The sequence below is a fragment of the Pongo abelii genome, chromosome 3 (assembly GCF_028885655.2).
Source record: "Pongo abelii isolate AG06213 chromosome 3, NHGRI_mPonAbe1-v2.0_pri, whole genome shotgun sequence".
In the NCBI taxonomy this organism is placed as follows: domain Eukaryota; kingdom Metazoa; phylum Chordata; class Mammalia; order Primates; family Hominidae; genus Pongo; species Pongo abelii.
Window position 1 is genome coordinate 140,258,879 of NC_071988.2, and position 25,069 is coordinate 140,283,947.

At 40.7% G+C, this 25,069-nt stretch overlaps 1 protein-coding gene across 4 annotated transcripts in view; it reads right to left on the minus strand.

Moving 5' to 3' along the window:
* Positions 1 to 16,712, minus strand: part of PRSS12 (serine protease 12) — a 73,269-nt gene extending 56,557 nt beyond the window's left edge. For 2 of the 4 annotated variants that reach the window (XM_024246486.3, XM_003776519.5), the window contains exons 1-2: positions 15,905 to 16,712; positions 1,825 to 1,963 (exon numbers count right to left, since the gene is read on the minus strand). In XM_024246486.3, coding sequence (XP_024102254.2) covers positions 1,825 to 1,963; positions 15,905 to 16,412 — 647 coding nt within the window. In that variant the 5' untranslated portion in view covers positions 16,413 to 16,712. The remainder of the gene's footprint in view (positions 1 to 1,824; positions 1,964 to 15,904) is intronic. The other 2 variants (XM_024246487.3, XM_063723615.1) reach the window with 1 other exon arrangement.
* Positions 16,713 to 25,069: the final 8,357 nt, after the last annotated feature.

The window sequence follows — 25,069 nt, forward strand, 5'->3', positions numbered from 1 at the left end:
ATATTTTTGTAAGTAACCTCTGCTGTGTACAAATTGGCATTAAATTTTAAAAAGATGAAATGCTTATCTGATTAACATGGTAATCTCTACAACTGTCTCCATGCTGCAGCATTCCATCAACCGAACTATAGATATTTGGGGCATATCTAAAATGTAAATGTGTCTTCACAGCAATAAAGCTGGGTTTCTCTGATTTTATTGTGTGATTCCTTTTTTTTTTTTTAATGGACTACTGAGAGATGATACTATATAAGCAGCTAGATCAGCTTATCTGAAGTTTGTTTGCAAAATAATAGTTTACATACTTTCATCAATCAAAAGACTAATAAACCACACAGTAGTTCACACCTCCACTATAGCGTTCTTGTTTCTTTGTATCTCACAGAAAATTTTATTCCTTTCTGATTTTCCGGGATAATAAAAGCACAAATAGGTATGTATATAAAGGAAGACACTGACATCGGCCTACAAATTTATTACATCTCTTGCCCCTCAAAGGAAAAAGCATGAAATCAACATTCTTTGTGACCTGCCCACCTGCCAATGTCTGTTTGCCAGAATAAGTATTCATGATAAAATCAGTAATTAACATTTCCAAGCACCATAACACTTTATAGGCTCTGGCCTTACTCCTTCTTTCATCCTGATTTATATCAACTCCTCAAAATAATTAATTTTAATTTACTATGATAACCCTATTTATTGCTCTAACAGCATCAAAAATCTAAGCAAAATTTAGGCCTTCAAGCTTTGCCTCTACTCAATACTCATTCCTCAGCTTCCTAGTGGGAAGACAAGAGAAATCTGGTAAAAGTTCTACTTCTTCATTTTGTGTCATCATATTACCACTCTGATTATTAATGCAAAATACTTGCAAACTGCAAACCTCTTTTTTTTCAGTCTTTTAGACTGTATTTTTTAATAACAAAATATTTTCCATGCTTTCTAAAGATCTCTGGTGATAAACGCCAAGAAAAAACATATGTTAAGTGTGCTTAGAAAATATAAAGGAGACACACACACAAAAAAATAAGAAAAACAAAAATAAAACCTGTTGTCCCAACAAGAAGCCTTCTGCTCCTGGTGAAACTCTATGGCACAATGAATAAAGATGCTGGGACTGATGAATTCAAAATACACTGACTTGTCGTAAAGACGGTGCCTAGGGTTACAGCAGAGCCAGTTCCCAGGCTGGCAGCTCCTCAGGACGGCAGGACACTGCCAGAGCTGACAGAAGCTGCCATCTTCCACAGGACCTCCTCAGCACCAAAACCTGAGGCCTGGGACATCACCATTTCCCCATCAAGGACAAGGGCACTGGTAAACATTGCCCCTTTCACAGACAAATGGAAACTTGTGGGTGGATAAAAGTAGAAAGGTAAAATCAAACGACAACAACAAGTTAAGGCTGTGCTAATTAATTAATTATAATTAATAATTAGAATAATTATAATTAATTCATTATAATTCTAAGAAATTATAATTTTTAGAATCAAATTTTTGGAATCTGTAAAGGCAAAACTTGCTTCAAAGGCCTCAGTATTTTGTTAAAGACAAAGACCAAAAGATGCTTTTAAATTTTCCCACTTAGTATTTGCCCATTTTCCTAGTTCAGCCCAGGTAGTAATATGTGAAGTACATTTGCATGTGAGAGAATTCATTTCTTCCATTTGGGGCCCTTTCTTTATAGCTCTCTTGTGAAAAGTGAGAATGAGGAAAGTGACAGTAAGAAACAAAGATACAAGCTTTACAAAGCAATGACGGGCAACCAGCATTATTCTCAAATACTAGCAGACTGATTTGGTCAGGGATGGGTACACTCACCCCAGCTGCAGCTGGTGACAAATGACTGATGCATCAGAATCATCCCAGTGGCTGCTACAGACAGTGCCCCAAACTCCTCTTGCATATACTTCCACTGTGCCTTCAAACTCATTTTTGCCACCACGAAGTCGTACTGATCCTAAAGTGGAAAAGAATCCCAAAATCTTTTAATAGTAAATAATCATTTGAACATATTGAGCCAGTCCTGGGTTAACATGATTTTTAAACTTAAGTAGTAAGGGATCCAGGCAGAATGATTTAGCCTCCACTGTGTGCGGCATGTGTTTCTTCAAGTGAGGATTTAGCAAGCTCCTTCTTTTTTGTAATTAACATCTTGATGTCAATGCTAATTATATTTTCTTTTTTATCTAGGCAAACAGACAGTCCTATTATAATTTTTTTCTTTATTCCATTATCGCCTCATCAAGAAGCAACCACTGTAATTTTCAAAGGGGGAAAAAGTGGAAGAGTATGACTAATATCAGATCTCGTATCTCAAATACTAGATTACATCACACATGAAGTTTTTATTATTTATTACCTTCCTCTTCTCATGAGGTCATCAATAAGAAACACAGAAACAAAATTAAATGTTCTGCATATGAATTAGCTGTAATTAGCTGTGTTATATCTTCCATTTGATTTGTTCATCCACTAAGAAAAAATAAAATGTGTTTTCCCCTTTTAACTTTCAGTAGTAGTCATTAAAATTCTGAAGATTATGTCCATAATCTTCATTTTGAAAATATTGCCTAATGCTAGTCTTGGAAAAATAGCCACTAGGTAGTATGTAAAATTGAATGCCCCCGGAAAGTCACCTCCTCTAAATATACCACACCCAAAGAGCTGTCCCAAAGTCCACAATTTAAGTCATTCCTTTCGGTCTTTAAAAGAGCCAAGATTTAAATTCAAGCACCCTTGGGAAGGATAACACTTTGGTCTTAACCCTTAAGTGTGGTTCAAGGACCTACATTCCTCTTCTCATTGGGACTGGTTCCAGAGCAGGCACTGGGAGGCAGCAAGTGGGACAATTGAGCAGTGACAGAATTAACCTCAGACAACTTAAGAATTGCATAAAATTCTGTTTAAAATCACCTACAATGGCCTTTATTTCATAGGTAAGAAAACTAAGAAATTAATTTAAAAAATCAATCTTACCCAAAAAATCTAGCACAATTTGCATATTTCAAAGTTATGTATGGCTTCATAATAACTTCCAAAAATATTAGATTCACAAAGTACCCATTCATTTCATTTGTACAGGCTTAGTCATCCACCACTATTATTTTCCACATCATCATCCTTTAAAAATGTAAGCATTTAAGAAAAACATATTATATTTCTCATGACAAAAACAAAGTCTCGTTTAATTCAAACAAAAGGCAATAATAAATGGAGGTGAACATTGTACAGTACTGCCAAATCCTGAGTATTCAGGAATGAACAGGGCATGGGTCATTCATATGACAAATCATCTAAAACTCATTCATATATTCTAAACTTCTTTAATTCACACTAAGCAAGAGGAAGTCCTGCCTAGCTCAGTGAAGTATGAACTACAGAATATTTTTAAGGAAGTATTTCTGAAGAGTTCAACTGATCTTTAATGATTTTTTATATCACAAAACCTCTTCTACAGAGGTCCACATAATATTATGCACATCACAAATGCCAGCAGTTTATTTTAGTCAAAGAATTCATTTGCTGACCTCAAGCAAACTTTATTTGAATTGATATTTAATCTATTATTTCTTTACTAATTCCTCCCCTTAATCACGAAGTTACTCAGGTCAAAAGGGCTGGAAGATAGTTCTAGTAATGAAAACAAAGGAAATATGTACTTATGCACATTAAGTGATCATAAGATTTAAAATAGTGCCTACATCAAAAAGCTATCAAGAAGAAATGATATACACATAGAATCTAAATGATTGAGGCACTTAGAGGTGAGAAGGAGAAAATCCCGAGTAAAGTATAATTATGACCATAACAATATAATGGCAATGATAGAGCTGGAAATAGTTTCCAGGTCAACTATCAGCTGCACCATCATTTTCTCTAACGCTCCAAGCACACTGTGAAAGCCTGGATTCATTTAGCAGTATCTGCTATATGGCAAGAAATGTGCAGTGCTCAACCAATTTTCCTTTAACAAATGAAGACAAATATTTGCAATTCTTAAAAGGCAATCTGCATGTCAATGACTAATGAATTCTATGTCAGATTCCACTCCAGGCACAGCCAGCCCCCACACACACCTTCCTAACAGTGTCCTCCACATGGTTTATCCTTTCCTAAGGGCCATAAAAATGTCTATTCTGAGGAAACCATCTACCTAGGACTCAGAATGAGTATTTATATCATTCTATAAAGCTCAGTTCTTCTAATAATTATTTGAAACACCTTTTTTAAAAACAGCATTCAAATATGCTCTAAAAGACTAAAAGTTTGAACACACGATTCATTCTATTGTAGGAGCCAAGAGCACTTTCTCTGCCTTCTGAAGGTTCACTGACAAGAGGCATATTATTAGGATAAAAGGCATATAAATTTATTCGATCGTGGTTTTACGTGATGTGGGAGCCTTTAGAATGAGAACCCAAAGCTATAGAGGATATTGCCCATTTTTATGTTCAGGTTTAACAAAGTGTGGACAGCCACGTAGAAATACGTTTGGACAAAATGGGTAGGATCTCATCTCAATAGACTGAGTGGGGAAACACAGTAAGGCTTATCAGTTTAGATTTTTCTTGGCCTCTTTGAGTTTCGTTTTGTTTTTTTCTGGGTATGAAGAAGAACCCTCTCTGGAATGGGGGGTCTTATGACATGTAATCAAACAAGGTAGGTCAGATAAATTTTTAAGGCCAGTCTTTACACAGAAAGCTGGGACATGAGGGGAGTTGAGTAATATTTTTAGGTTTTATGGCTGACTGTGGAAACAAGGGGTTCTGGTGTCTATAGCCCACCTTGGAAAAGAGGAATTCTAGTTTCTGCGGCTAGCCTCAGGGGAAAATGAAGGCCAGTGACAGGAAAGTAGGAAAAGATCAAAGGAAAACTTGTTTCTGAGACCACTTCTGAGGGCTTCATTTAGGGATATCATTTTCTGAGAGCCAACACTATATACATTTAAGATAAGTAGTAGTTTTCATTTGTTTTCTGGCTTTATTTTGTTCTTGCTGCATTTATTCTCTTAGAAAAGCTGAGGTGGTCAAGATCTTAAAAACTATAATTTATGGCTGGACACAGTGGCTCATGCCTGTAATCCCAGCACTTTGGGAGGCCGAGGCGGGCGGATCACCTGAGGTCGAGAGTTCAAGACCAGCCTGACCAACATGGAGAAACCCCGTCTCTACTAAAAATACAAAATTAGCTGGGCATAGTGGCACATGCCTGTAATCCCAGCTACTTGGGAGGCTGAAGCAGGAGAATCACTTGAACCCAGGAGGCTGAGGTTGCAGCAAGCCGAGATCTCACCACTGCATTCCAGCCTGGGCAATAAGAGCAAAACTCCTTCTCAAAAGCAAGCAAACAACAACAACAAAAAAAAAAACTATAACTTATTTCCTTCTACTTATGGATGAAGAAGCTACAGACCAAAGCAACTGAGCAGTTACAGAGCCATGATCAACTATCTCCTAGTTCCCTGCCCTGGTTACTGACCTTCTGCCTCCAAACTTAAGCAAAGACCCTAAAATACAATAAGTACCTTTCAAAACTCCAGATATTACTTTATGCATTATATATCACGTTAGTGTTCACCATCCTACTGAAAATACTGCAACTAATCCACCAAATCTTGTATGGAAATAAGCCAACTAGGCAGAGAAGCATAAAGTAGCCTGAAGTTTCTTTACACTGTGGAACAGGAGAGAAGTGGCTTTCTGGTGCTCCTATAGTTGACGCAGATCCTCCAGTAGAAACTGATTTGTCCCACAGCTGTACAAAGTTGTGGGAGGACTATGAACGTGTGTGTGTACACATTTGCACAAATGTATAGGTACACAATTACACAATGGAGAAAGGAAAATAACCTTAGCTCAAAGAAATCCGCGAAGCCCAAAGCTAACCAAGTGAACTAATTTCTATTGCTGTACCTAACAATAAAGTGATTTGCATAAATTGTAGACGAAATACTTTGTTTGGCAAATATTGTTCAATTGTCTAATTTTTTATTATCAAGAATTGATCCCTCACCTTCCGCCCACATTATCCTACAGCAACCAACCATTCTTCGATACTCTAGTCAGAGTTTGTGTCCCTGGACCACACCCCAGTGTGTGTGATCTAGGGTTGCACTGTCTTAAAGTCTCTCAAGTGCCACGTGCACAGAAAACATTCTATTCTACATATTTCTATCTTTAAAATGCGTTAAGAATAATAATTTAAAGTCTCAGGCAGAGGTTTTAGGTCAATTATATTAAGCATTATAAACATGCAGACCAAACTAGTAAAGGAAGAAAGTCTGGAATTGTACCACTATGCGTGATGGCATGTCATGCAGTGGAGGTCCCAGAGTTCCTGAAATGAACGGCTACCAAAAAAGAAAAAGGTCAACTGTCTGGTGGTGGTGTAACTATTTAAAGGCAAAATGTTCCAATGTACAACAATGTTCAGAATTCTACTATCTTAATTCCTTGATAAAAATGTTTAACTGTTAAACATTTACAGTAAAATAGTTTACAACTGTTTTCCTTCTAAGTACGTAGGCCTCCAGTTTTATAAAGGAAAGAAAACATAAAAGGTTCGTGTAACAGAAATTTGCTTGATGCACAACTTCGCCAGAAAACAGGAATTCCCCAAATAGCGGGACAGGCATTCAAGAAGAGTTCTCTTTAACCATCTTATCCATCTCAGTCAATACAGGTAAACTAGAGAACAGCTGACTGGATAAAAATTCCCTAAACAAGTCTCATTGGTTTCTGAGCTTTAAGATATAAGACTAAGGCAAGGCACAGTGGCTCACACCTGTAATCCCAGCAGTTTGGGAGGCCAAGGCAGGAGGACTGTTTGAGCCCTGGGGTTAGAGATCGGCCTAGACAACAGAGTAAGACACTGTCTTTACAAAAAAAAAAAAAATTAAAAATTAGCCGGGCTTGGTGGCCCACATGTGTAGTCCCAGCTACTCAGGACACTAAGGCAGAAGGATTGCTTGTACCCAGGAGTTCAAGACTGCAGTGAGCTATAATTGTGCTACTGCATTCCAGTCTAGGCGACAGAGCAAGACCCTGTCTCAAAAAACAAAAAACAAAAACAAAAGCAAAACAACCTTCCTTTCCATATTCCATATGTGAAGGAAACCTAAAAGAAATAGGAGAAAAGGAACCAAATGAGTCAACTATCTTCACTCTATATACCCAGCTTATTCCATAATAAAGCAAATGAGAAGATATCCCTGTTTAGCCTAGATAACATAGCAAGACCTCACCTCTACAAAAAATTTTAAAATTAGCCGGGCGTGGTGGCCCGGGCCTGTAATCCCAGCTACTTGGGAGGCTGAGGCAAATGATCGCTTGAGCCCAGGCATTCAAGGTTACGATGAGCTATGACTATGCCACTACACTCCAGCCTGAGCAACAAAGCAAGACCCTGTGGTGGGAAAAAAAATGCATGCCTGCCTATTTAGTTAACCCCTCATTAAAATGTACTTATAAAATAGCATTCCTTAATTTAAAGAGAAAGAAAATGCAGTAAAAACAAAGACCCATGCCAATAGTGTTTTCTGAATAAAATTAGTAATAAATATTTTAAAAATCTTTTTTTAAAAAATCACAGTTTGATAAAAGAGTAAAAAAAACTTAATGCTTTCACACAAATCCTTTCTTGTCTATTATTGAACCTTACAGATGCATAAAATAATTAGTTTTAGTCATTTCTATTGTTCTAGTGGAATAGAAAGAATGCATACTGGCAACATCCAGCTAGTGTTCAGATCCTTGACAAAAAGTACACTTAAAACTGTGAGTGATGCCGAAATTTCAATTTATGACCTATTCAAAATAATAGAAAAAAAACCATTACATGTTGAACAATTTAGTACACATATTTGACATTAAGTTAAATATAATACTATGTCTTATACCAAATGCAACACTATAAAAATATACTAAATGACCATTCTCTATCAATTATAAAATACATAAAAAAATTACAGTATCTGAAAACAACTGAATTGGGGGACTATTGGTTGAATTTTTCAAGTACAGTAGGGGATGCTAGGTTAATTTTTATGTTATTTTCTTTCTTTACCATATTCTACAATACTAAGTTATACTATTTTCATCTATAATTATATTTACCCATTAATTAAACCTGCTATATCTTTGCTAAATAGTATATTTTATTCAAGTCATCCCAGGCCAAGATGAATCAAATCATTTTTAACATACAAGGCATTCCCCTGAACCAAGATCCAACTGAGCTATATTTGCCTCCATTAGTTCACATCTATAATTCATACTAATTGTTCATTTATTATTCATGTATACAACTTAAATGCTGAGAAAAAAAATCAGTTGGTATAGTTCAAAACGAGAGTGCATTCTCTAAATTAGCAATTCTACCCGTTTACATTGTGCTTATTAGAAATTTATAAATCTTATAAATTATTCCTTAGTTTAAAACATTATACGATATCAAACAAAAAAAGATGACTCTGTCCATGGTTAAGCTATAGTAGGCTAGCAATACATGCATATAACCTCAACAGAAGGTTTCACAAATTGTGTGTCCCCAGACCATCTACAAATAAACAAATGGTACGGGTATTACCATTTTATTGTATAGCAGTGAGTGATGAAATTGAAACCAAACAATAATCTCCTTGTCTCCCAGATCATGCACCACAGGGAAGGTAATGAAAATGCGTATTTTTCTTCTGACACCTCACCCAGAAAATGGCTGTCCTCAACCAGAGGACAAAGGTGAATTTCTGATTCATCTTTATCAATGCTGCACCTAGTGTGAATGCAGTAAATGTTTAATGAATAAATGAAACCTATCCTTACCCTGTTAGAAGAATCAGCATTACACTTTGTATCCCCTCTGCTGATCCTAATAAAAAGTACTGAGGCTAAATGTGCATGTGTGGCTTGTAGGGGGGTAAATATCATTACTTTAGTGTTTTGCATACAATAATTTTTTTATTAATATTGTTGCATTGATTTGTAAGAAGGAGAAGGAGGGGAAGAGGAGACTGCCCTGGAAAAGGAAGATGCTAAAGGGGCAAAAATAAACATTTCTTTAGTTTCTAATGACAGCAGACCAACCGTGTAGACATCAGTCTAAATCAATTGTTCATATAATGCCTATTTACTATGCAGCTAAGGAGAGAGGCTTCAAAGGACTGCTTTCTTTAAAATTTAATTCAGGGGAAAAAAACCTTCAAAATTAGAATTAAATCATATAATCATGTTTACTTAATAAATGAACTAACTTCAGCATTCTCATCAGTTATGAAATTATTCATTTCAGATATAAATGTGTCATAATATTTGCCTGCAAATAGCATCTTAAGACAAGGAAATATGCTTTGTTAACCAAACCAGAGTCTAAATGTTATTCATCCAGATATGACTAAAAAAAAGAATGTAACATTTTACAGCACTTTATAAATTACTTACTATTATTTTTTAATTGCATTAAGTTTCCCAAATATAAGGACAAGTCCCAACCATACTCCTTAGCAAACCCTTTTGGTTCTGATCAACAACTACCTTGTTTCCTCCTTGCCAGTTGAATCCCCAGATGATTCAGCGGTTAAGCTAACTAATCTATGTAATCATGGTAATTGTACATTTCTTTCCAAAGAGTGTCAGGAAGGAACATGTGATCCAGTCTGGGCAAACGAAATGTGGAAGTCTGTGGGGGAAATTCCAGAAAGGTTTCCTTGTTGTTTCAAAAGGACATTCCTGCAGAGGGGCTTTCTCTTTTCTTCTGCAGATTGTTCTATCTGTAAGTGAAGCCTGGAATAACCACCAGCCTAAGAATAAAGGCCACGCTTCTGAAGAGCATAGAGGAGACAAGAAAGTAGCAGAGGAACAGAAGTGTACCATGCTGGAGTCTGCCCATGATATGGACTTCTTGTAATAGGAACAATAAGCCTCCTTATTGTTTCCGTTTTCTATTCTTTGCTATCAAAACCACCCAAATTGATTCAAGACACATCCATACCCAAATTCATAATTATCATGTTTTCTTCCAAATCTTCCAAAAGCATCTTTATTTTCACAGTCATAATGTATATATATAAATTTCATACCCTTCTTTCCCCTAAACATTATCATAAACACTTTCCTTTTATATATATATATAAAATATTTACAATAATTATTTTAGTATCTGCATAATATCCACCAAATGCAGGTACCTGTGAGTAGTACCATATTACTGGATATTTCATTTTCCCTTCAGTTATAAACCAAATTACTTCTACATAGGCTACCTTATCACAGGGGTCCCCAACCCCCAAGCCATGGACAGGTACAGGTCCGTGGCCTGTTAGGAACTGGGCTGCCCAGCAGGAGGTGACCAGGAGGTGAGCAAGCGAAGCTCTATCTGTATTTACAGCCACTCCCCATTGCTCACATTACCACCTGAGCTCTGCCTCCCATCAGATCAGCAACAGCATTAGATTCTCCTAGGAACTCGAACTCTATTGCGAACTGTGCATGCCAGGGATCTAGGTTGCATGCTCCTTATGAGAATCTAATGCCTATGAAACCATCCCCCAGGTCCACAGAAAAACTGCCTTCCACAAAACTAGTCCCTGGTGCCAAAAAGGTTGGGGAATGGTGTCTTAACACATAGGTGCACACATGCATGCGCATACATGCACACACACACACCACAGTGACCACATAAGTAAATATACACCCCTGGACAATAGCTCATAAAAGGCAATAGTAACAGGATATCTTATTTTCTTCTCTAAAAAAAAAAAAAATCACACTAGCTAAGAATCAGATAATGCCCCCAAATCTAAGTATTTGACATCTGCCTTAGTCTGAAAAGCAGATTGAGCTCAATATTTAAAATCAACCAGGAAATGTATCAAATCTGGTATTGCTAATAAACGTTTTTCGGCACTGCTACATAGAACCAAGATGTAGCACTTAAAAGTGGCAGGGGACAGCTTTCAGCTAACTTTTTAATTAACATTCACTACAAACAACAGACGGAGTTCAATGAGTACAGCCTGTAAACAATAGTACTTGGCCCACATGTCCTCTATCTCTATTTCAATCAAGAGATTTTGGGTGGGTAGGTGCACATGAACAGATGAGCATGACAAGACAAAAAGTCAGATCTCTGACTCATCCTCTCCTCCAAAATCTCAATGATTAAAACTTTCTCATTTACTTAATCTGTTTTACCTCTCAATCATCAGCCACCTATGGTTGGCTTGTAAAAAGGGAGGTTCTCAGCACAGTGTCAAGCAAGTTGCCCCATCTGCTATGCCAACCAGAGACTAGAAAAGTTACTGCCCCTCCTAGGCAGGAAACACCAAGTTATTGCAAGCTATTGTGTTTTGTTGTGTTTGTTTTGCTTGTTTTAGAGACAGGGTCTCCCTCTGTTGCCCAGAATGGGGTGCAGTGTCATGACTATAGCTCACTGCAGCCTCTATCTCCTGGCCTCAAGTGATCCCCTTGCCCCAGCCTCCTAAAGTGCTGTGATTTCAGGCATGAGCCACCATGCTGGGTCACAAGCTATTGTTGAGGGAAATCAGTTGCCTGTTAATTCTTCCTGTAGAAATGCAAAAATAACCTAGCTCACATTCAATTAATAACCATATTCTGGGCAGCCATGGTAGCTCATGCCTGTAATTCCAGGTACCTCCCGCCTGGGAGGCCAAGGCAGGAGAATCACTTGAGCCCAGGAGTTGGAGACCAGCCTGGGCAACATGGCAAAACTCCGTCTCTACAAACAGTACAAAAAAATAATAATAAATTAGCTGGACTGTAGTCCCAGCTACTTCAGAGGCCAAGGTGAGAGAATTGCTTGATCCTGAGAGGCAGAGGTTGCAGTGAGCTGAGATGGCACAAATGCACTTTGTCTCAAAAAATAAAAATAAAATAACCATATTCCGGTGAACTAGGTTATTACTATCCTACACTGGTCAAAGGAAAAACCAGAAGTGCCATTTCTAAAACCACACAAAAAGTTACCATTGGCATGCCTTACACTTGCTCCTAAAGCCTAACAGGGTTAAGTCACAGAATGGTGGGCTCAGTTAGTCTACATCATCACCTACCACTATACATTTTAGGTGGGTTCTAATGCCCTTCCATGTGTTCTGCCTGACTGTGACAGAGTTTTCAGCATCTAAATCACTCTGACTGCTCAATAGAAATGCATGTTCCATTCCTGATCCAGATCTAAGAATCACTCAGAGCCCGAGCTACAGTCTAAGAATCTGCATTTCAACAAGTCCCAAGGTGATTCTAAATGCTCATAATGAGACCAGCTCCCTGAGCTGATTCAGCGTATTCCCAAAGCCAGAATGATTTTTTTTTTTTTTTTTTTTTTTGAGACAGAGTTTCACTGTTGTTGCCCAGGCTGGAGTGCAATGGTGCGATTTCGGCTCACTACAACCTCCACCTCCCAGGTTCAAACGATTCTCCTGCTTCAGCCTCCCAAGTAGCTGGGATTACATGCATGCGCCACCACGCCCGGCTAATTTTGTATTTTTAGTAGAGACAGGGGTTTCTCCACGTTGGTCAGGCTGGTCTCGAACTCCCGACCTCTGGTGATCCACCTGCCTCAGCCTCCCAAAGTGCTGGGATTATAGGCGACAGCCACCGTGCCCAGCCCTAGAATGATTCTTTAGTATTAATTTGCAAGTTTCATAAAACCAGGGCCCAAGTATCATGTTTCCTGCTCTCTGACATCTGAGCCACTGGAACATCCACGCCCAGCCCTGGCTCACCTGAGGTTCCCACCCTGCCCCTTCAACTTGGCTTCAATCAACTCTTCACCACAGAGACACCAACTTCCTCATTTTTCTCGATGCAACAAGATATGTGACTCTGGCCAGCACTTTATTTTTTAAAGGAGGGATCACATTACTATAAATTGTTATTTTCTTTTGCCCTGGATATCTGTAAAGAAAAAAATATGTCGGGCATGGTAGCTCTTACCTGTAATCCCAGCACTTTGGGAGGCTGAGGCAGGAGAATCGTTTGAACCCAGGAGGCAGAGGTTGCAGTGTGCTGAGGTTGCGCCACTGCGCTCCAGCCCGGGTGACAGAGAGAGACCCTGTCTCAAAAAAAAGAAAAGAAAAGAAAAGAAAAAGATACCAGATATCTTTTAAGCATACGAGACTGTAAATTATGTGCATCGGGCCAAACATAATTCCCTTTCTTCCTGTTAGACTAGTCCATAAACTACAAAATGAGGATTACTACACAACACAGATATTTCTACTTGTATATGTAAGTAAAGAAATACAGCAAAATGAGCTGTGAAGTAAAAATACACATATCTAACACTATTTTCTCCTACACTCCTCATAATACATCTTCACATATTTTCATCAGTAAAATGTAGGAACTCACTCATAAGGTTGCTACAAGAATGAAATGAGGCTGGGAGCGGTGGCTCACACCTGTAATACCAGCACTTTGGAAGGCAGAGGCGGGTGGATGGCCTGAGGTCAGGAATTCAAGACCAGCCTGGCCAACATGGTGAAACCCCATCTCTACCAAAAATACAAAAATTAGCCGGGCGTGGTGGCAGGCGCCTGTAATCCCAGTTACTCAAGAGGCTGAGGCAGGAGAATCGCTTGAACCAGGGAGGCGGAGGTTGCAGTGAGCTGAGATTGTACCACTACGCTCCAGCCTGGGTGACAGAGGAAGACTCCTGTCAATAAATAAATAAATAAATAAAAATAAAAGAATGAAATGAGAAAATGCACATAAAATGTTTAGTCCAGCATTCAACACAGAATGAATGCACAGTAAGTCCTAGCTAATATGATCAGCCCAGGTTGTTTTGCGTACACGCTCAGTGCTGCAAAGGTCTTTTAAATTAATTTACTCAAAACTTGCTTTTCTCCTGATGAGGGAACCAAAGCTCTAAGAGTTAAGAGTCTTACCCAACGGTGCACAGCTACTGGCAGAGCCAAAGCAGACACCAGTGTTTTCTAAAGCACAATTCAATATTCTTTTCACCACTCCATGATACTTTTGTTCACACCCCTAATTGAAATGTAGGACCAAGAGAGCCATAAGGTTCAAAATATGCCAGTCATCTCAAAGCTATAGATTATGCCCAAGCAGACCTGGAGGAGTAAATGATAGAATAAGATTGAGTCTGTGAAAGTAATTCATTATTACACAGCTGATCGTTTTCCTATTTTTTTGTGGTGGTGGGAAGGGCATTTATCTCCCATCTTGAGTGGTTTCTTTTGTTTCTCTTTTGTTCAATCACTTTACTCCAGGAGGTACAAACAACTATTATGCAGTATTTGGGATTTTGTCTGGTGAGAGTTAGCTAGGAACATAAAGGCGTTCAAAAGATTTACATTTCTAGTCAACTGAAGAACGTGAGGTGGCAGGAAATCCAAGGACAAGTTACTCTCCATGTCTGAAATATAAGGCTGAAAGAGTTATGTCAGAAAGAGAGCAACAGATCACTATCATTTTTTAACTTTAAATTACTTTTCTTGAGTCTGTGCTTATGTACTTAAAGAGAAGTTGTATATTCTCTCCTACACATTCATTCTCTAATAATTCTCCACTCTTATCTATTTATAAAACTAAGAATAATATGAAGATGAAAAAAGTCAATGTTTGCTAAACCTAAGATTTTACTATAATCTCTTATGGTGAATAATGAGACAATGCTAGCACTCTGTTTGACATCACCTCAAATTTTTTATAGCTACATTGACATTCTGTTCATGAAACACAAGTAAAGCGATGACTTCATTCCCAAGGATGAAGGATAATTGATCTTAACCTTCCTATCACTTTTCCTTAACTCAAAGCACTAATGCAATTGAAGGTACTGATAAATAAAATTTCTCCAGGAAATGAATGACATTGTGACAGATAACCTCCAAGTTACCTCCAAAAAGTACAAAGTACAATATGATTCAGGATCTCAATTCAGGAAACCCTTGCCCCACAGTGTGAATGGAAAGCTGCCAAAAATATTTTGTTGAAAAGAAATTCAAACTTTGGAGGATATTTTTTCTTCCTCAGTTTTTAAAGAAAAAAAAACTAATTTCAACAAAATCCCAACAATTCAAAATGAAGCAATGTTCAAAGCTGGATTATTCATTTACATTAAATTTATTAGTGTGATGCTTTTATTACCACAAACCTAAAACATTTTGCCACCTTTATCTCCTGATGTTACCAACTAATCCTGATAAAACATATAAAGCTAAGTAACGGCTCTGGAAAACTGTGTATGACTGTATCAAGTTGCTACTTCACCAAGATAGTAGTATTCCCATCTCTTTTCCCTTTCTTTTTTTCCAGTCACTAATGATACTTACCATACTGAGCTGGAGTATGTGAATATCGCTGATTTTGGCCACTTAATTTTGTCATACTTTTTAAAACAGAGGTCAACAGTTAAATTAAGGCAAAAATTTTACCACATTTTTCCAAATCGGAGTCTAAAGAATGGAGGGAAGGTTATTGGTTGTCACGTTAATGTAACATTTCCCTTTCCAGAACAAGTAATTATGCCTCTTTAATGTAAATATGGTAACCCACTCAACGTAAGCTAATCTAGAGAACAGACGCCCAAAGCACACTGTCACCCAATACACGAGCGCACACACACACAGTGGCCAGAGGACAGAGCAGATCCAGAAACCGAGAGCTCAGCACCTTGCATAGAAACTGTCACCCCTGACAACCTTCACACAAGCACACCTGGCTGGCTGGCTCAGATTTGCAGCACCAGTATACCTTACTGGTAACCCAGCTGCAGCCCACCATCACAGCCCGCAATGCAAGCCCACAACCCCACACCCCGTCACTTTCTCCAAGAGACCTGTACGCCGGCCCCAAGCCTCACTGGCTCCGGGTCCGTCCGGAGTTTCCGCGGCCGCCCCGAGGCCACTAACCGTGCCTGCAGTCGCAGTAGCCCCAGTCCACCTTGCCACGGGCGTCTCCGTAGAAACACCAGGGTCTGCCCGCGCCGTCGGGGCTCCGACAAAAGTTGTGGCGCTGTCCTCGCAGCTGAGCCCAGCTCGCCGGGGGCGAGCGCTCCAGGAAGGGTGGCACCTCCGCCCACTGCAGACACGGGGCGCCGAAGTCCGTCACGCTGACCCATGGCTCGCCGGCAGGGCAGCCCCAGGGGTGCGGCCGGGGCGTGTGCCCGGCCTGGAGGGCATGCGGGCGCTGGGCAGGGAGCGCCCGCGGGGGGCGCGGGAAGCGCGGGAGAGGCGGCGGCGGACGCGTCCTCGGGGGCCGCTGCTGGGTGGGAAGGTAATAGGGGTACTGCAGACCCGGAGGGGGCGAATGGCGGTGGCGGTGGCGGTGGTGGAGGGAATCATTGAGGACAGAATCAAAGCCGACCACTTCGGGGAGCGCCCCTAACACCAGGGCCAGCACGAAGCGGGCAAGCGTCATGGTGCCAGCGCTGCGGGGTCTGGTCCATGCTCCCCAGCTTCTCGGGCTTGGAGCGGAGACGAGGAGGGGGCGGGGGCGGGGCTGCCGCGTCCCTCGAATCCCCCAGCCCCCTTCCGCCCCCGGGCGCGGACCGCCCTCGCCTCCCCAACCTCGCCTCCCGCCGCTGGTGCCCTGCCGTGCCTCGGCTCCTCTCCCCCGGCGGCGGCCGCGGGTGGGGAAATCTGGAGCTCAGCCGAGCCCCGGCCAGCGGAGAGGACCGGAAAAGAGAAGGCGCGGACGCAGCGGGGAGCGGTGGAGCCTGAGCCCCAGGTAGCGGCGCAGGCACGAGCCCGGGAACTCTGCCCCCTGGGGGCGGGCGCTGGCCGCGCAGGCTGCCCGGGTCCTCCGCTCGGCCCCTGCCAGGCCCACCGCAGTCCGCCCGCACGGCACTGCCAGCTGCCTGGACCGAGCTCGAGGGTGCCCGCACGGAGCACGGTCTTGGCTGCCCCTTGCCAGCATGCAGCACCAGCACAGCCCGGCGTTGGCGGCTCCCAAGTCTGGCACCGGCCCCTGCCGTCATCTCTCCTCCAACCTCGTCGCCCCGTATCTTGTTTCCTGTGTTTTGAAATCTTTACCAAAGTGTGGATGGATTTAGATGCAGCTCTCTCCTTACAACTCCCAGGATAAAAGTTATCAAAACCCACGAGGAATGTTAAAGCCGTTTCACTGAACTATAAGCTCTTCAAGGACAAGACCTCGTTTTATTCAGCTTGATATCCCCGTGCTTAACACCGTGCCCCAATAAACATTGGCTGAAATTAAATTCCTGAACCGACTCAGGGGAAGGAGCTTGAGTCTTTCTGCTTCCTGCCTCCCACTTTCCAGCCGATGCCCTGGACAACACCAGTTGTTTGGTTATTATTGGGATTCAGTGAGGCTCTCTTAATACCAAATTTCCTCTCTAACCAGAGAAGACTTCATCCGTCCCGGTTTCCATCCTATCCAAAAAGTCCATCCCCCTAGCACCTGCCTTGTTTTTTGCAGGGCAGAGGACTTCAGTTAAGCCTATTCATTTGCCTCTCCAGGGTAGACTCTGCCTGCTGACAATTTTGAAGCTTCACTGTTGGCTCGACCTCAGCTTAGGAGGGCCCTTTCAACACTCCTCGCCCCCCTCCCACAGGCTCCAAAAAACTGTTGGCTTAGAATTTAAAAAAAAAGTCACTGGAGCTGGATGTTTTAGTATTTCGCCTTTCAGTTATTTCTGACTATGCTACCAAAGTTTGACAAGGAAAAGGAAGCCCGTAAAGAAGGCAGCATTTTATTTTCTGGCATGGTCATGTTTCATTGTGAAAAAGCAATGCTGTCTCATAATATAATGTACCCTGAAGAAAACTTGAACAAAATTAAAATGTTTATTGTTAAAACCTAGAGTTCAATTAGGAACTGAATTAATTCACTACTAGCTTTAAATAAGCCATCTTTAGCCGGGCGAGGTGGCTCACACCTGTAATCTCAGCAGTTTGGGAGGCCCAAGCAGGCGGATCACATGAGGCCAGGAGTTAGAGAACAGCGTCGCCAACATGGTGAAACCCGCCTTTACTAAAAATACAAAAAGTCGGGGGAGTGTTGGCGCGCGCCTGTAATTCCAGCTACTTGGGAGGCTGAGCCAGGAGAATCGCTTGAACCTGGGAGCAGAGGTTGCAGTGAGCCGAGATCGTGCCACTGCACTCCAGCCTGGGTGACAGAGGGAGACGCTGTCTCAAGAAAAAAAAAAATCCATCTTTAATTTTTGTGGGTCGTTTTGTTTTTTGTTTCACTCTTATTAATGAAATATTTGATTTTACTTCAGAGAGAATTGGGTAAAAGAAATGATATTAAGAGTCCAGGGATGTATTTGTCAAATCTTTATTCAAGATGTTTTTATTCCAGTTGTTTTTACCCATTATTTTTTTACTAATACTTTTCTGGCTCCAAAAGCATAGTTAAATCTATACTTGTGGAAGACAATGAAAGATAAAATATATATCTGGAGTAGTCTATTTGTTCATTTTAGTAAGGGTTGGCAGAGCTCACCAATCACAGATTTTTGAAATAATAGGTGACAGTTCTATCAGGGGTCAGCCCTTTTTCTTTCTGACTGTCTCTTCCACCTCAGGCTACACACCTGATGGCCCAGGGAAGGCTCATTTTAGGACTGTGGGGAGGCTGTTTGGACCCTGCTCCCGTCCCTTCCCACATTGACCCCTACAATCATTGCTTCCATGCTTCCTGGGGGTCCAGAAGCAGACCCAATTTCCATGCATCTACATACCTTGCAGACAGGAAAATAATGAGAGAGAAGTGAATAAAACAGAAGACTTATTAGATCTGAGCTCCAGAGAGGAGCATGGCCTCGGGCAGTCTGGCCTCTCCTCCCCTTCCCTGTACTCTGAGGTCACTTAACATTTAACAGACTATAAAATTGACATACACAAAGTGGAGTTACCCACAGAAAATTCCACATCCGGATTTCATCATTTAAGTTTTAAAACATACTTTTCTTAGAAAACATAAGGGCATTTATGTAATTATGATTTGAGGGCCTCAGCTTGGGTTTTGCCTTCTATTTGACAGGAAAAGTGTGTCTTAAATAGCTCTCTTCTTGACATGTTAGTCCCCTCCTCTGCTAATATTTTCTCTTCCTCTCTTCTTTCATTCCTCCTTGCTGCTGCCAACATACAGATGTTTAGAATTTCCAATTCCCAATTCAGTCCCTGAAATGCATTTCTCCCTGTTCTACCTGTCACATCACAGGGTGTGTGGAGTTGGGAGGAATTAAGAGTACAGGGGTTTGCAGGAAGAAATCTTTTCCTTCTATCTCTATTAAGGCACTACTTAGTCAAAGCTCCCTTTGACTAAGGGATTTTCATCACCCTCTAGTATAGATAACAATGCCAAAGGAGAGGAGAGGCAATTCCGTCTTGTTACAACTGTAAGAATCCTCGTCATGTGCAGTGGCTTAAGCCTATAATCCCAGCAGCTGGGGAGGCCAAGGTGGGAAGATTGCTTGAGCCCAGGAGTTCAATACCAGCCTGGGAAACATAGTGGGACTCCGTCTCTCTAAAAAACATTTTTTAACAACAAGGAGGCTGAGGCAGGAGAATTGCTTGAGCTCAGGAGATTGAGGTTGCAGTGAGATGTGATCACGCCACTGCACTCCAGCTTGGATAGCCGAGTGAGACCCTGCCAAAAAAAAAAAAAAAAAAAAAAAAAAAAAACTCCCGCAGCTGATCCTCTGCTTTCCCTTCCTTTCAGCAGCAACAAAGGAGCAAGGAAAGGGACAAAAAGAAACAAATGACATCTTGCAGGCACTTCTCATCTCAACACTTAGAAGTCCCAGGGAGGCCTCCATAATGGGACTCTGTCACCTCTATCACCTCTGATTTCATCAATCCTCTGTCATTGATTTGGGACCTAAGAATTCAACTCTCCTTTGCCACACAGCCTATTCTGGTAGGGCCTAGATCCAGAACAACAACTGGAAACCTAGGGAAGTGAAGGGAAGAGTCTCCCTGCACACACAATGGCAGGGAGGGGGTGAGGGTGCAGTACACATACATCTGTATATCTGTACTTTCCCACGGCAACTATGTTATACATGAACATTTGGTTTTGTGGTAGTTTAGGGGATCATCTTACTTCACATAAGTGATGGGCTGAATAGCTCTTGTGTAGTTTGATTTGGAAACATAGCCGATATGTATATTATTTTTAGAGAGTTCCAAAAACCAATATACAAAATAACTTTTGGAAAAGGCCCATTTACAATTTAGATAATGCCTGTATTTAGAAAAGCTAAGAACTTTTAAACAGATGGCTAAGAACAGTATTTACTTTGACAATTCCAATGGCAAAAAAAAAATTGTCAAAAGAACACTGAGCATTGCTCTTTCACATCAAAGGAAAAAAAAGTCAAATAATATGAGGAACTGTCTAGGGACTGTAGGGCACTCAAAATTATAGAACATTGTCCAGCCTATAGAGAGGTGAAAATAAAATTAGATGACAATATAATATTTTATGTAAAATTCAAAAAAAAAGAGAAACATCCAGAAAATAAATGATGTATTGCCAAATGAATAGCACAATGCTTTGGCGTCAGAAGTCCCTGTTGGTAGGCAGTCTCTGGAAATACAGGGAAAGTCTCTACCTATGCCTTGTATTAGTCACACTCTTCTCTGCCCGCCCCAAACCATGAAGACATCTGAGGGCCAATGATTGCAACAGTAGTACCATAGGAGTCATTTGATCTTGATTTTTCTCATGGTTTAAGGTTGAATTTCATAAACAGAACAAAATATTTTTTAAGTTTGGATTGATGTTTAAAATTCACCTGAACTTGATATAATTCCTATGCAGAAATTAGTTCTACAGACTCATTTTCAGGGTTACCCAATTATATATGTAAGGAGTGTGTGTGTGTGTGTGTGTGTGTATGTATGTGTGTGTGCCTCACACTCTCTCTATATATATAGTTCCTAAACTTGGTTACTTTGGCCTTGGCATCAAACCTGTGCTTGATCTGCACACTAATCAGTAGGGAAATTCAGACGAGTTTCCTTACCTCCTAAGCCCAAGGCTCCTCATCTGTGGAAAGGGGAGAGTGACAGTACTTGCATGCTAGATCTCTGTGAGGGGTAATTGAGATAATGCATGTAAACTGTTGAACAGAGTACTCCATATTGTACGGTGGAATAGCATCAGTAACTGCCATTGAATTCTTAACCCCTCAAACTAAGTCACCCGGTGAAAATCTACATCAGTGTTGCAGGAAATTTGTGTAGATTTTCCCTCCCCATCATGCTCTGCCTCTTACTGCACCTCAGCAATTTCTCCTTTAAGATTGATGGCAGTCATGAGGCTGCTGTAGCTCTGCTCACTTGAGCGCTTGTTCTCTTTGTATGTTTTCTCTCTTCCTCTCCACAAGTTTTGTCCCTGAAAGCCAATGAAATACTAAGTATCTCAAGTTAAAACACTTTTCCAGAGGAGTTTGCCTAAGTATAATGAGTGGTTTTCAAATCCCTCAGCCTTCTAGTTGCAACTGGGCTGTGATCACAGAGGAAAAGAGTAAACAGATTGAAAGAAACACAGCACCAGAACTGCTTGCCAATGATCTGGGAATCACAGAATCTTAGTGTGGAAAAGGGCTTAAAGCTCCAACTTTCTGTCAAATGCAGGAATCCTTCCAGAACTTTCTGACAAACGGACCTCCATCTATTTCTTTGTTTCTTTTTTCTTTCTTTCTTTTGGAAATGGAGTCTTACTCTGTCACCCAGGCTAGAGTGCAGTGGCACGATCTCGGCTTACTGCAACCTCTGCCTCCCAGGTTCAAGTGATTCTCCTGCCTCAGCCCCTGAATAGCTGAGATTACAGGCATGCACCACCACGCCTGGCTAATTTTTTGTATTTTTAGTAGAGGCAGGGTTTCACCATGTTGGCTGACTGGTCTCGAACTCCTGACCTCAACTAATTCGCCTGTCTTGGCCTCCCAAAGTGCTAGGATTACAGCCGTAAGCCACCATGCCCGGCCCCATCTATTTCTTTAAAATTAATCATGGGAGAAATTCCTACTTGGGAGCCAGCACACTCTTATCTCTAGAAAATCCAAATTGTTCAGAAAATCTTCCCTTCCACAAAGCCAGAAGTTCCCTACAGGTAGAAACCTACTTTATCTAGCTGTAATTCTGTTTCTATCCTCCTACTGATTTGGGGGAATGGAGGTTATTTGAGTGGGCAGTAACAGTTGTGGAATCCACCCCACCTGGGTTCAAATCCCTGTTAAATTATGTATTCGCTTCTTGGCCTCCAGGGGATGCTAAAGACTCTTTTCTTCCCCATTTCTCTCTGTCCTCAAGAAAGAGGAGATGTGTTGACTTGAGGGAGGGGCAGATCGAAGAGCAGTAATTAGTCCACATTACTAGGGTCCATTAGTAGTATTATCATGTGAGGTATAAATAAGTCTGTATATGGCTGGGAGCAGTGGCTCATGCCTGTAATTCCAGCATTTTGGGAGGCCAAGTTAGGAGGATCATTTGTGCCCAGGAATTCAAGACCAGCCCGGGCAACATAACAAGACCCTGTCTCAATAAAAATAAAAATAAATAAGTCTGCATAAGCATAAGTAATCAGTTTCCTATTTTACCTCCTTTTGCTTATTGTGTTTTTCTTTACTTTATCATTGGAATCATAAGAACCATCAAGCTGAGGTTTGGGTAACAGTTGTAGTAAAAGGTAGGAAAAGGCGCTGTTTAGTTATTTGGCCTAGGTATTAGTAAACTGCTTTGGGGTTTGGGGGCAAAATTCCAGTTAATTTTAAAAGCTTGCATTTGACTAAGCTTGTCCTCTACATATAGATGTCTCCCAGGGAATTCACTGGGAGTGGGGAGGCATGAAGATCGTGTCAGAAGTGTTCAAACCAGAGCAACTCCATCTTGAATAGGGGCTGGTTTCTTGGAGGATGAGACCTGCATTCCCTAGAGGTTAGGCATTCTTAGTCACAGGATGAGATAGGAGGTCAGCAGGACTGGCTCCATAAGATACAGGTCACAAAGACCCAGGTGATAAAAACGAGATGTGGTAAAGAAGCCAGTGAAAATCCACCAAAAGCAAGATGGCGATGAAAGCAACCTCTGGTCATCCTGGCTGCTCATTATACGCCAATTATAATGCATTACCGTGCTAAAAGACACTCTCACCAGTGCCATGATAGTTTGCAACATCCAAAAGTTACCCTGTGTAGTCTAAAAAGGGGAGAAACCCTGTTTCAGGAACTCCCAACCCCTTTCCCAGAAAACACAGGAATAACCCACCCTTTGTTTAGCAAATAATCAAGGAATACCCATAAGTATACTTAAGCAGCCCATGCTGCTGCTCTACCTGTGGAATAGCCACCCTGTTATTCCTTTACTTTTCTTAATAAACTTGCTTTCACTTTACTCTGTTGGCTCACTCTTGAATTCCTTCCTACATGAAGCCAAGAACTCACGTGGCCTCCCAGTTTTGGGGTTCACCCTGTGACAACATGATTTCAGGATCCTAGCTTCCCAGTAATCCATCAATTACTGATAACCTCTCAAAATATAGTTTGCCTGTCCATTATATGGAGGTAACAATTCTCCTCTACAGGATTAAAAATATTATGTTGGACACTAAGCAAATGACTATCATTTAAGTTTGTGAAAACAATTATCAGGGCTTTTCTGCTTTTTCTAGACTAAATGTACTATTTTTCCTTCTACCACTTCTTATTTTGATGCCTTATGCTGGAACCCCTTCTCTGGTTAAGCTCAAATGCAGCAATATGCTCATTAAACTGTAGCTCATAGAATTAAAAAACAATACTTTAGATATTATTTGACTACAGCAGATTTCAAGAGAATAAAAATGTTCCCCTTGTTTCAAATATCATACTATGATTATATTAACTTGTTTACAGCCACATAACATTTGGTTCTTATACAATAAGCACAACATTACTTAAATTCTTGTCAGCCTGAAAATTGTCAACAGCCCTGTTCAAACTGTGAAATCTTCCCTAACAAAATTCTGGTCTCAAAATATGTGTTAGCCTGGCACGCTATACACACAGAATTTCACAATCATAATCACATTAATCCAGAGCTCTCTTCATTATAAGCTCTTTAATGGAAAGAATTATGTACTCCACAGTGACTGGTCCTTAACTGGCAGCCAATGAACAGTCATTGAACAAATAAGGTTTTTAAGTAAAGTGCAAATGAGTTTTTTCCTTTTTTTTTTTTTTATAATATGGTAGTGTAGTGTCTACAAAATACATCACAAACCAGAAGCCAGCAAAATGCATATGCCATCCAGATATGTTTTATGTGCTACCAACTCATTTTTTTTTTTTTTTTTTTTTTTTTTGAGACCAAGTTTCACTCTTGTTGTCCAGGCGCGAGTACAATGGCATGATCTTGGCTCACTGCAACTTTCGCCTCCTGGCTTCAAGTGATTCTCCTGCCTCAGCCTCCCAAGCAGCTTGGATTACAGGTGCCTGCTACCACACCTGGCTAATTTTGTATTTTTAGTAGAGATGGGTTTCACCATGTTGGCCAGGCTTTCCTCGAGCTCCTAACCTCAGGTGATCCACTTGCCTTGACCTCCCAAAGTGCTGGGATTACAGGCGTAAGCCACAGTGCCCAGCCCCAACTCATTTTAAAAATTAAATTTCATTCATGATTTTAAGATGAGTAGCTCACACATAAAATTATTGATTTCTACCTTCTTTTATGGAACTGTTAGAATACTTTAGGCTGCAAGTAAAACAAACCTCAAGCTGCCTTACAATAAGGTTTTTTAAGGACCATATAGGTCTCATAAAATAGGAAGCATCAAATTCCCCAGGGTTAATTCCTTCAATGTCTAACTAACTATGCTCTTGAGGTCCCAGGCTCCTTGTCTTTTTCTGCCTGCCCATCTTACTGTTAGCTTCACCTTCATACTGCCAGCAAATGGCAAGACATCATATTCAGATAGAGCCTGTGTTTAGAGGAAGGAGACTTGTTATTTCTGTACCTCTTTTTTAGGAGCAAAGAAATCTTTCCCAGAAGCCTCCTTGGAGATTTTTTCTCTAATGTTGTTGACCAGAATTGGGTCACATACTTGTTCAATAAACATTC